The 13,775-nt window shown below is 45.7% G+C and overlaps 1 protein-coding gene across 1 annotated transcript in view; it reads right to left on the reverse strand.

Moving 5' to 3' along the window:
• Positions 1-2,153: 2,153 nt before the first annotated feature.
• chchd6b (coiled-coil-helix-coiled-coil-helix domain containing 6b) overlaps positions 2,154-13,775 on the reverse strand; it is a 65,595-nt gene continuing 53,973 nt past the window's right edge. The window contains exon 8 of the mRNA XM_080000279.1: positions 2,154-2,443. Coding sequence (XP_079856405.1) covers positions 2,420-2,443 — 24 coding nt within the window. The 3' untranslated portion in view covers positions 2,154-2,419. The remainder of the gene's footprint in view (positions 2,444-13,775) is intronic.

A 13,775-nucleotide genomic window follows, 5' to 3' on the forward strand; every position in this document is an offset into this window, starting at 1 on the left:
TATTTCGGTCGCGGAGAAGGTTTTAACATTCACTGAAATACATTTGAGCACGGCGCCCCGCTGCTTTTATGCCCATCACCCGCGCTCACTCGAGTTCAGTAATTGCCGTGGACTGGAAATCAATGGCACCGTCTTGTGAGGCACGAGCAGCCATTTTCTGACCTCGCACCTCACCGCTGTCTCCCCCAATCAAAGATGAGCCGGTTTCCACGGCAACCTCAATCCCACGTATTTGGCTGTAATAGAATCGGAAAATAAAGGAATAAGGCGGCCAAAGTGTTGGGGTTGGAACGAAGTCACCGGCGAGGCGGGGAGCGCCGGGAAAAATAAAAAATAAAACACGGCGGCACGAGACAGGAGACATTTTTATTTCGTGCGGCGGGAGTTTTTTGGGCCGCCGCTCGCTCTTATGCGTCTCCCAACCAGAGCTCCTCTAAAGCCGGACACCCTCCCCTTACCAAGGTTTTTTATTATTATTATTTTTTTAATCTCCTTCCACCACCAAAGTCCATTTCAAAATATTTCATAACACCCTCCCCACCGGTCTTTCCTCTTTTTATTTCCCATTATTGTGCTCCCTTATCCAATATATTGGCAAAATATCACAGATACATGTATTTCTGTAATTCTGCAATTTTAATTACACAGGGCGGTTTTCTAATAAAAGCCAAATGGCAGATAACACTGGCTGGGCTTTTCTGGGGCTAGTTTAATCAGAGAGTTGTTGAATGAGAGAAGGCAATAACAGAGGCTGGTATTTGTGAAGAAATGTCAACGAGAGGGGAGGGGATATGAAAGGGACCCCATCCCTATATATCAGCAGCCACTAATATGGGGAGGGCTCCAAATATAGGTCATATACTGTATGGTGTGTGCGTGTGTGTGTGTGTGTTTGCCGAGCCGAAGACGACTCAGCCCCGGCGGCGGAGATGTGGTCGCAGGTATTCGGACTGATAGCAGCGCGTGCGAACCCTGAACACTTAAAAAAAACAAAAAAAAAAAAAAAACGTAAAACAAATTAAGTCAAACGCGCACAAACAGCCCGCTGCTTCGACGCGCCTCTTCCGCCGGTCAATTTTTCCCATTTATTTTTATTTTTTCGTCTTCCGTTTGCGCTTTGCTCCTCAGAAAGCGGCGTTACGGAAGGTAAAGATGTGTCGCTTAGCGGCTCGGCTTTCTCGCCGCCGTATTGTTTGGTCGATGCCAGAGTGGCAAATAGCTGCCAGACCGCGATCAATACATCCTTTCTCGCAGTTATCATCAACAACTTCACTGCCAGAAATCACATTGACTGACAGTCGCACATCTGGTGTGTGTGACAGTATGAAGTGTTTGTGTGTACTTTTTCTTAGAGCTCTATTAATATTCCACAAGCGTCCACCGCACGCTTGTGTGTGTGTGTGTGTGTGTGTGTGCGCGTGCACGCGAGAGCCCGTTATATGTGTTTGTATAAGTGTGCGATAACAAGCCTCTGCCATTCCAAGGGTGGCCAAGCGTGTCTTTATTTAAGTGGAAATGCAGGTGACACGCACACACCCACACACACCCACACACACCCACACACACACAGTGGGGGGGGGGGGGGGGGGGGGGGGGGGGAGGGGGTTAAGTGTGTGAGTATTGAATAGGGCCTGGAGCGGCAACTCTGCGAGCTGACCCTCAGGGTTATCTGGAAGGTTCCTCCACACATTGCCTGCTGGAGCCAACCCTTCGCTGTCACCATGGCAACATGGGCGGCGGGACAATAGGTGCCCGGGTCCGGGGAGGTGTTTTTTAGCGTGAACCACTGGACGGTTGACACACACACAGACGCACACACACACACACACACACACACAAACATACAGATGGACAGATAGGACGATATTGGGACGGACACAGTGAAACACTTCATTGTACACGTCCGTTTCATTTTGTTCTCCCTCATCTCTCCTCTTCTCTCAGGCTTAATGAAAGCATGAGCACGGTACCAATCAGGCCCCGGGCCCCGCCGCCGAGCCACCGCAAGGCTGCCTGTGACCCCATTCACGGCTGTGCGAGCGTTATTAGCCACACATCGAGCCAGACATCTATGTCCGCAACACACACACACACACACACACACACACACACACACACACACACACACAAGAAATTACACACAGTCCACAGTCTCATCTCCAGCGGATCACAGGGATTTATTTGGACGGCGGCAGGGGTGTGCCGGTGCAACACCCCCAATAAATCAACACCTCATACACTCCGGAGTGATAAGTCAAGCTATACACTCCAAAAAATAAGAGGGGTGTGAGGTGACGTTGGAGGAGGGGGACACGGATGGACAGAGGTGGTGGTGGTGGGGTGGATGGATGGATGGATGGAATGCTTTCTTCCATTTATTTCTTCCATTCTTCCTTCTCTCCGTTTCTCTGGGTTCGCTTTAGCCCTGGTTGGTCATTAGGCCCTGTGGGGGGGGGCAAGAGAGAGAGAGAGAGAGAGAGAGAGAGAGAGAGAGAGATTTTTAAAAACTTTTATTTAACACATGATATCTACTGATTCCAGTGGCACAAGCACAAAAAACTGGGAGACAATTCAATGAACAAAGGACAAACATAAAAATTGGTGATAATGACAGAGCCGTCATAATACCAATGAAAAATAAAAATAAAAAGTAAAAAAAAAAATAGAAACATTATAAACCACACAAGAAAAATAGGCTCCAGAGGGTCGAAACAAAACAAAACCGTATTTGTAACACCACGACAAGGAATCCACCAAACACAGTGCATGAGGCCATGTTTCCCTCGACAACAGATCAAAGTACGTCCTGGTAGCATCACGTGGTTTGAATCCTGCACCTCTTTGTAAAGGCTCAGATCAACCCACAGCCTGGCTCTCACCAGAGCAACAAACAACAAACAACCTCTTCTTTTACACAATTCTGTACTCCGGTTTTCCTGCTGCTTTGCTCCCTCAACTGAAATTAAAACAGATTTATTTGGTTCCAGCTTGTTGGTACCCAGCACCAAACAGGAAGGTGTAGAAGTATGCGTGAAATAAAAAACAGCCTACAGGATTCGGGGCGTGCCCGCTGGAGCCCTGCACATAAACACACAGAAGCCGCCATCTCACTTCCACCGCCCTTGTTCTCGGAGCCGGGTGACCCCCGTTTAGAGAGAGCGACTTTTACCCTGAAAGTGGTCGTCCCAAGGCCACGACAGCCGCCCTGCTGCCCTGGTGCCCTGTTACCTTGTTGCCTTGTTGCCCTGCTGCCCTGTGGCCGGAGGAAGGCGCTTGATGATGTTCTGCACCAGGGCGCACGCACGCAGTCACGCACGCAGTCACGCACGTTGATGCTTCACGCTCTATGGAAGACAGAGGGAAGAGCTGAAACCTGCGGCACGTTGTCAAACTCTCATGCCTTGTGTGATTTAGGGCTTTATTTGGGGGGAAAGCCTCCCAGATAATAGAATAATTCAACCTTCTCCATTGAAGTCAAGTGGAGCAACTCAATATCAAATTTGCGACTTGAAAGTTGTGTGAAACTTTCAAAGAAAATCTGTTCAGGGCTATTCACAAAGCTATCACTTAATTATATAATTTCCATAAACCTGTCATAGTATATTTGATTACTAATATCATATAAAGTTACATTTCTTACTGCACAGTAAACCCTCTTTGTAATTATGATGAACTACTTAATGACAAGTATATATAACAAGATAACAACTTATTAGGTTCTTATTATTAGGTATCTTTTTTGCAGTTAAGAAATAATTTCTTTGAGACATGTGGAGTGTTACAGAAAGCTGCAGATTGCAATCCCATAATTGACCAGAAGGACCTCCACCCATACAACTGGACGCTAAGTGCTTTTTTTCTGGTTTCTATGGAAACCGCGCGATACCTACATAGGGCCAGGAAACTACAATTTTTTTTTTTTACTTAAATTTGATTTGTCAGATTCACTAAACAGACAGATATAGCGCCCAAGTGCATCAGGGTACGGCAGCCTCCCCCCCCCCCAGTCATACATCCAGCAGCGGCTCGGTGTTTCAGTGACCTCCAGGTGCACACGTCCACATCCGAGAAGCGCCGCTATCGGCCCACACCAGCTGTGCGCACCGCCCCAAAAACGGGACGGTCCTTCCTCTTTAAAAGGACGCGTGGGAATAGAACGCCGCCTGCAGATCATTTCACACATTCGCTTTATTTTGTCGGTGTTTCATCCCGGCGGGAGGAGGCGGTACGGTAACCGCCGGGAGAGTGTGATTTTTGCCTCGCCGCATCCGGCGCCGTTCGACTTCACCGAGAGCGCGAGCGGTCGGCTTCACGTTGACGGCCTAATCACGCTCTTTAACAAGAAGCCATTATATGGAGAGAGGGGGGAACGGGAGTAGTCACGTCCCGCAGCGAATCACCTTTCAACCCGTCTCGAAGTGTAACCGGGTGGAATATGAAGCAAAGACAACAAATTCAAATTCAAACACTTGGCACATTTTGTGATCCAGCAAACACCAAAACACCAGAGCGGGCGTGACGTCTGCGGTGTCGACAGCGCCGCAACTCTCTTGGATGGACTTATAACAATTCAAAGTCAAATTTGATGGACAATAACAGCGTACAGTCGTACACTTATTTTACATTATTCAATAGTAAGATCAATTTCCCTTAATTAAAGACTAGCTACATCCATAGTTTAAGGGTGTTTGAGCAATACACATTTTAAAATGAGCATTTGCCAAGTAATACACACAGCACCCCGGGTCGAGTGACGCCTCGACTGGCGGACGCTCGGTGGGCTTGCTGGCACGCTGACTACCTTGGTGTTATGCTGGCAAACAGATAGGCAGGGCTGGCAGGTTGGCGGTTAGCTTGCCGAGAGCACCGTGGCCCGGGCCATTGAATTGGAGATGAGTGGTGAATGCGACGAGGGGATTTAGCTTTGGTGTTCCGCTCACGTCCTGAGATATGAAGAGCAACAGCGTGCGTGATGGGACACAGTGTGTGTCTGTGTATGCGCGAGGCTCTTTGTTCCATCGTAGGATACGGTTGCATGAGTTCTCAGTCGTGTGTGTGTGTGTGTGTGTGTGTGTGTGTGTGTGTGTGTGTGTGTGTATGTGTGTGTGTGTATGTGTGTGTGTGCATCAGTGAATGTGTACGGTTTGCTTGCCGTTGCCAAAGCGCACACAGGGCAACGTGACGTGACACTAAGCCTCATGCATAGTGCATGAAATAGTCCCCGGATCCCCGGCTGACCCCGAGCACCTTCTGCACTCCACACTTAGCTCTATTTGGCGGGGCCAGGACAGACTTTGGCCTGGTGCCATCCACACTTGGTTAATTCCCGGACACTGACGCCTTTATGCAGTGCACCTAGGACAGAGCGGGCAAAGTTTTTGGCGTTCTGGCCACGGTGGGACATGGAGAGCGGCACCGCAGCCAGAGAGCAGAACAGCCGAACAGTGGAGCGCAACGTGGGCCAGTTGGTCAGCACCGTGCAGAGCTACATTTGAATACATACATGGTTGGGATTGGTCTTGTGTTGTCTAAAATCTGCTGGATATCAATGCAAAATTACAATTAGGATTTCCTCCCCTTTCTGAGTATACTGTGTGTTCAATATTTCCATATTTATAATGCATACTGTACTCTATACTAGTTTCATTATCTTCTTCCAATATGCTTTTGATTTTGTTTTGGCCCTCTCCTTCTCCTTCAGGTTAGAACTTTTATACAGATCATTTTGAATTCAGTCAAATCAGATCCACTAGAAAATGGCCATATTATTTATGTATTTTAAATTACAAATGTATAATTGAAAAAATTGTTAGAAGTCGAAAACTTACGGAAAAAAAACAAATCTTGAACGTGAGCAATGCTTGAATAACATTTGACCATTCTAACTGGGCAAATGTTATTTATTATACTTGTACTGAATCTTAAGCAAAAGGAATTCAAGCAAACCTACCAAAATCTGTTGATACTAATGATATTGATTCTGGTTTGCTCCTTTGCTACAATGCTCTTTGAGCCTTTGTGAACACACACACACACACACACACACACACACACACACACACACACACACACACACACACACACACACACACACACACACACACACACACACACACACACACACACACACACACACACACACACACACACGTATTATTTGTGTGCAGAGCGAGGCTGAGTCAGTACACTGTGTGCTTTGGTCAGCTAACAGCTATAAATTGCAGCAGACCACCAGCACCCACACCCTGGGAACATCCACCCATCCACAGTCAAAAAGCTAATGGGCGTCACGCAGACCACACAAGTAAACATGTGAACACACATCTCAAGCGAGTGCACGTCAATGTGCACACACACACACACACACACACACACACACACACACACACACACACACACACACACACACACACACACACACACACACTTGACTGATTCGCTCGGCTCATCTTTCTGAAAAACAAAAAATAATAGCGGGGTAGAAAATCAATAACTGTCTTCTCCGCTCACTGCTAACAGCACTCGGTCTCTCCCTCTCTCTCCTTCCCTCCATCTTCCTCAGTGGAGGCAGGCAGACAGTTGCCATGGAAAATTGTCACCCGCGCTCACCAAGTGTCCATGGCTTGCCTGCTTGATAAACACTTAGCCATCCACTGATTACACGGTCAGAAAGGCAGGCAGACAGTCCATTAGTCCGTCTGTGTGCAAGGAAATCAGCCAGTAAGAAGGTCAATCAAACAGTCAGTCCCCAAGTCAGTTTGAGTGAATAGGACTATATCTGTCATTCAATTGTTCAGCGAGACAGTCGGTAAGTCGGGAAGACAGGCACTCGGTCGGTAGATCAGTCATCAGTTATTAAAGACAGAGATGGAGAGTCATTAATCACGCCGTGGCTCGGGTGGGATTTGATGGGAAGCGATTTCAGCAATAGATTCCATAGGAAGTGGCTGTGATGTATTTTATAGTTTGCTCGCACCAAAATCACGCGAAATAGGTGCGGAGAGAAAGGTGTGACCCCCCCCCCGAGCCAAATATGTGAGTAACAGACCAAAAACGGAAAAGATTAAACCCGAAAATCAATGGACACGATACATAAAAAGTGAAAATACGAGGCCTTCCCTCATCTAGAAAATGAAAATGTAGAACGACCGGGCACGGTACGGCCAATGCTGATGGACTGAAACACATTTTTCACCAAACAAAACCATGTTTTACACCAATCCTGAACTGAAAAACATAATTGCAGAATACAAACTTGGAAGATTTAACAGTATGTGAATTTGATTTAACACGAATGTTACCCCCCCCCCCATGGGATTAATAAAGTGATATTTTATCTCATCTCATTTAAGACGGGACAGTGAATGCACAGCATTTGACTTGACCTTTCTAGTGCGGTGTACACAAAGTCTCTTTACAGTTATGCCTCACATTCACACACACAAACGCCAACGCTTGTTTTCTTAGTTACTTCTACAAGTTTGCAGGATAAAGTAAGAAAGCCTTCGGTCAGAAATGTTCAGTCTTCCTTTGCCTGTTTTGGAATGCGCCTACAGACCAGATGACCTTGATACAACAAAGAATCCTCAAAAACCTAACAATTTTAATCAAACCTTATCAATTCACATGTTTATCAAATAAAGAGCTGAGGTACGGCCCTAAGTTTAGCCCCTGGCTCGCACAGAGGGAAATAGGAAAATAAAAGAGAAAACAGAGAAAGAGAGAAATAGAAAGCGGTCCCCGGGCTGGGCAAAGGCAAAGGGCGGGACGGGAGACGCCAGGGAAGCGCAGATGACTCCGTGGCAAGCGGCTTCGCGACCAAGAGGGTGGTGTTGAAGATGATGGATGTGTAGGAGACCACAGGGGGAGCTCGGGGAACGGGGGCAGAGGGGATGTATAGTGTGTATGTACAGGGTTTTATTTGAGCTGCGCAAACCGACGCAAAAGCACGGTGTGTGCGGTTCAAGTGTATTTAGAGTGTGTATTTATGTGCACATCACATACAGAAGACCACCAGCATGCAAATGTCTGTTTGTGTGGCGGGTTCTGAGGCAGAACCAGCACCGCGCTGATTAGAGTGGCTTGGATATCAGATGAGTTAGAAAGCAGGCCAGGGCCCAGAGTGGGCTCACCACCTGCTACTACTGATAGCCATTAACACACACACACACACACACACACACACACACACACACACACACACACACACACACACACACACACACACACACCCCTGACTTATTTGTTTTTTTCTCCCCTGAACCCCAGATGTTTTTCCTTCTTCACTTCTTTCTCTATTATTATTATAATTATTATTATTATTATTATATATTTTTTACAAACAAAGGACTTTGTCTCATCTCTTTTCTTTTCTTATCCTCACAGCTCTGTGAGGCTCTGTATGTATTTGTTCCATTTTGTGGTAACATTTGGAGGATTTTAGTTCTTATTTCCTTCTTTATCCATCTATTCACGCAGTCTGAGTTCAAGATTTTCAAAAGAACACACTCATCTGTCTGACCTGATTCCAGTTAAAGTGTAAGAGAATACTATCGCCATTCCATATTGTACAATTGTTGTATTGATAGGACTAGCAAGACTGTTAATTAATATGAATCTAGACAATAATACCACACCCACAATGCAGCTGCAACTTGTGTTACACTTTATCAACTTGTGGCCAAATAACAAGTTTGGTTTTAGAGTCCCTCTAAAAAAGCAGAAACTGGCCTTATAAGATGGGCTCAACATTTCAGAAAAGGAGGGACAAAGAAACAGAAATCAAAGAGAAGCAACAAAGATGAGAGACATTCGGCATAGATATCTGAAACATCCTACTATCTGTAATGTGCAATATCTCAAGAAAAGGTATTTAAAGGTGTCTCTACAACATTCGAGAAATGCCAAATATTTTCTTTGTAGGAACCTTTTCGTAACAAGGAAAACTGATAAACGAGGGCCCAAGTCCTTCCTTTGGACTACTTCCAATTCAGTCTTTGCCTTTTCCAATACCTCGCCTCTCCAGGCTGCCCTAACTTGTGCTTTTGCAATAATAACTCTTTCCTGACGACCAGAGAGCTCTTTGCTTCCTCCAGATTGTGGATTCTCTTTCCTACCCAGATGCACGGGCAGTCCAAGTTCAACGGTGCCGCTGTATTCTGCACAGGCTCGCTCCTGCCAAGAACTGAGACCTCTGTGACCCTTTTGCATTTGCCCAACAACATCCCTGTGGAGGTTCCGTTTTTCGCTTGCTGAATTGACTCGTTACTGGGCTGTTGGTAGGTAGAGAAGGAGCTACACTTTATTATGTTCCTTCACTTCATCAATGTCACTCTTACACCAGCACATTCGAATTACGCTGATAAGCTTGTCAGGGGTGCTACAACTAAACTATCCCCTGGAAAAATTTACCTTTTCCAGCCAAGCCAGGCCAGTTTAACCACATTATGGTTAAACCTTAACGCTTTCACTATAACATTCTTAATCCTTGAATTGGCTCCAACCTCTAATGTTCCTGCTTCGAGTGTGGTGACTTGAACTGGAATTGCACCGGAGCACAGAGCCGGAGAGGGAACGAGCGGACAGGGAGAGGTGGAGGACGTTCCTTTCCTGGAGGCAGAGGGTGTAGGACAGGTTGAAAATGTTCACACTGATTTAATAACACTGGGTTAGGTTTAGTGTCCGGGGACGGGGGCTCTGTCCTCGCTCCATCGGCGGAGGGAACCGAGTCCGTCCGGGAGGGGCGGGGAGACGGGGAGGTGGACACCGGAACACTGCTCGCTGAGAGCCAGGAAAAAACGAAACAGATTCAGATTGTTCGTAGGTTGCCCACGATAGCATCTACACTGGACATAACGAACCAACCCAAACCCATTACGTACCGAATCCATAACAGTCATCTGATGTGGAACAGACTCCAAACGGAGCATTCCCGTAAAGGATGCCAATGTGGAAATGACTACCGACTTGCCTGCCTTTGCCAGATATTTTTTATCCAGCAATGTTATGGATTCCATGTGGGCCAGGGAGCTAGTGTGTGCTATTCTGCCCCTACAGATAGCAAATGTGTATTACAACATGTTTCAAATAAATCTAATGTCCCCAATCACACCACAACCTTCCTGTTGCACAACCTCTGTTGTCCATGTCTCACTCACTCACACACACACACACACACACACACACACACACACACACACACACACACACACACACACACACACACACACACACACACACACACACACACACACACACACACACACACACACACACACACACATTGCATTTCCAGGCCAGAATGGGACTCAAAGGTGTCTCCAAAAGTTCTTGGCAATCTAGGAGGGAGGCCCTGGGAGAAAGAGAAGATAGATACAGGTCGCCGCAATATGTGTCTTGTAAAGAGGGAAAAATAATCGTGCTCAATGGCAAAAATCATCTTAAAATCTAATATTTTACCATTTCAAACGATAAATTACAAAGCTACGCATAAGAAATCAATCACACAAGTAAGCACCACCACCGTAGCACACTGTTCCCTTTGCCACCGTTCCTCACAGACGTTATCCATAGTAACACTGTGTTCAGGGGAGGTTAAGTGTGAGGAATGGAGAGGCAAGTGTTGCTCAAACGCTGTTAGCCCCCGGCTGATGGACTTTTAAATGGCGGGCGCTAGCGTTAGCCTGCAAACCCGGCACCATAGGCGCTCGAGCCTTGGAGTGCCGTGGAGGAGTGCAGAGGAAGGATGACACTCGAGCGTGTTTTCAGAAGCGTTTGTTCTTCAATGTGACTTTGAGGGCGGCTCTGTTTTGTTTCAATAAGGAGGAGGTTGAAGGGGAGAAAAGATGACAAGAGGTGCACACATAAAACCCTCCTGTGAGCATATTCTCACAAACGCACGCATGCCCGCACGCAGACACGCACACACACAGCAAAATAAAAGTCCATGGCTGATGACTGTGAGGTGATAGGTGATTTAAGATACTGTCTAAGATGTTTCAGATACTCTCATCACAGGGTAACAAAGCCAGCTGCCCAGAGCTTCTGGATGATGTGCGGGCTGTGAGCGCTGACATTTACCCCCTGCCCCTCACCCTCACAACCACAAAAACACACACAAACACGCAGAAGGTCCCATATGCATAACAATGACCGGTGCAGAGACACTGACAAGCGAGGGACGGCGGGGCAACCGGACTAGGGAGGGTGCAAGGCTATATTTTGACGCAACTGTCTTTTAAAGGTGGTTTAGTGTGTGTGTGTGTGTGTGTGTGTGTGTGTGTGTGTGTGTGAGTATTCATGTGTCCGTCCGCCGGGGTACCATCAAGAATAAGAAAACCTATGATTGACATCTAAGCGGGCTGTGCTTCTGTAGATAGGGAGTTGAGTTTGTGAACTCTCAGATGGAACGCAAGAGGCAGACTGTGAGATAGACGCCCCAGTAATGTTGAGATCAAGACGCTTGCGATAGGGAGAGAGTGGCAGATTGCAGGTTTCCTGGGCAGATTGATTGACGTGTATAGGCCAACAGAAGATATACATGCTACATGAGTCAACAACTGGAAAACGTTTAAAAAAGGCATCAAAACTGCACTGGGTGAACCACAACGGAGTCACATCTGAGAAAGACAATATGTGTACAGTAAGGGCATACTATATTTCATACTGAAATATACAACAAACATATATTTTGGTACATTACTGGGGGGTGAATGTGTTCGGATATTGCAATATGTTAAATTGGTGACAATTGTGTCAAAACAATTTGAAGAAAAAAGTCGAAGATAAGAACTGACAAGAAAATATTTCTGCTTTGAAACCATTTTCAGTCTCACTGGCAGAATGCCAAGACGGGCAAGAAAAAGGGGTCTAAGAAAATAAGCAAAAACCCAAAGAAGTCCACTTCAAAGATTAAATTTAAGGTAAAATAAGAATATTCTTTCCTTTTAATCATGGATTCCGCTGCATAGAAAGTCTTCTTAAGCAAAATCCTTACAAACACAAAGGGGTAGTTGAAGAGATAGAGGCGTCAGGAGAATGTTTTAACAAACCTGAGAGCTTACCTTTTTGTTGAGTGCTGCGCGAAGCTGAAAAGAACTCACTGTGATCAAATAGCGAGTACACTCTATAACTCAAGGCTTATTCTGTTTGTAACCAGTGTATTTTGTTCCAACACATATGATGATGCCCTTCATTTGAGAATCCTATATAAAGCACAAAATGTTTTTTTTTACGTGGACATGAAAGTTGGTCTCAAAAGTGCCTTTCAAAATCACCAAGTCCATCAACCTTTGCTAATTTATTGGCGTTTCTATCTATTTTAATTAATCAGAAGGATGAATTGATATGGTCATTTAACTGCAACGTAAAACCTATATAATGAAACTAAAATCGTATTTTTTTTTTTTTTTACAAAATCCACAAAAGGTCTTCCATCACTGGTGACCCCCATATTCTGAAATACGCAAAAATTGTATTTATTGCCAAACAGTTTCATATAAAATGTTAAAACTCGCCATGGGAATATGTTATAACTGGATATGGTATGATGTTGTGTTATGACTAAAGGGCGTAGACTGCACCCTGTGTGGCCCCTGACCACCTACAGCTAGAGCGAAACTTTCCTCGTTCAACACTCGTCCAAGTCCCATGCTTTGCCAAGCTGCTGCCCCTGTCAGATCCATTTATATGCAGGCAGACTGGACAGCTGCTCATGTGTCCGGAGGGGTATTCGGACTGCCCACTCATTCCTTCTCATTAAAGTTGACTGATGAGAAACCCCTTGAGGCCGCTCCGCTCACACTCTTTAACCCTTTCCCTGTCAAACAGAACATCCAATTTTGGAAAAACAAACTCGCCGTCAACATTTTGACAAAGACGCACGTCATTGTTTTCTGAAGATTATGAGCAGCTGCGACGACTGGTTGTCAAGGTATTTTAAACCGCAACAATTGCCCACATCTACCATCACGAGTTTGACTAGAATGTCAATCAATCTTATAATTATTTTTGCTATTTTTTCAATCTCATTTTGGGACATGGAGACATCGCTTTGTTACTCCACCTCTGTTCGTTCCAGTCTCCAAACTCAGGTTGATCTTCACGCCACGTTTCATGGTTATATTGTCGATGGCTTCTCCATCTCCAGACCCTGACACGTCTGCCGACACCGTCCTCCCTTTTCCACTCTAGACGCGACCCGAGCCAATCTCCGCCGTCGGCATTTAAAGATGCTCCAAATACTCGAGCATCGGACCGTAGTGTAACATGGAAGTAGCAACTTCTTCTTACAGTAAGAACTTTTTAAAATAGAGCTTGGCAGAATCACGGAGTGAGAAGAGTTTTTTTTTTTTTTTTTACCCCCATTGAAAACTATAATACGATTGAATTTGAGCACAATGTCTTCTGGGAGAGCAATGGATCCAACAAAGTAAGCAGCGGATCGAGAGCCATGTGCTGTTGTTGTGCGACCACAAAGACAGACGTGTTAGCTTAGCCTGGCCCAGGGCTCGCAGGGCTCCGTAGAGGACAGATCCGAGCTATCAGGCAGATGAGCTTGACAAAGTGTGCAGTAATAGTCAGTGGAAAGGGCCTTGAATATGAATAATAGAGTAAGAAATGAGGAGGAGAACCGCACAGACGATAAGTGAAAGATATGGAAGTCTATGAGCATAGAATCGATGTGGGTGGGCAAGACAGAAATGGAGATGAAAGAAAGGGGGAAGGCAATTCAACATGACATTGAAATGTGCCTTTTAAATTTGGCCCCTTTACAT

The sequence above is a fragment of the Zeus faber genome, assembly GCF_960531495.2.
Source record: "Zeus faber genome assembly, chromosome: 5".
NCBI classification, from domain to species: Eukaryota; Metazoa; Chordata; class Actinopteri; order Zeiformes; family Zeidae; genus Zeus; species Zeus faber.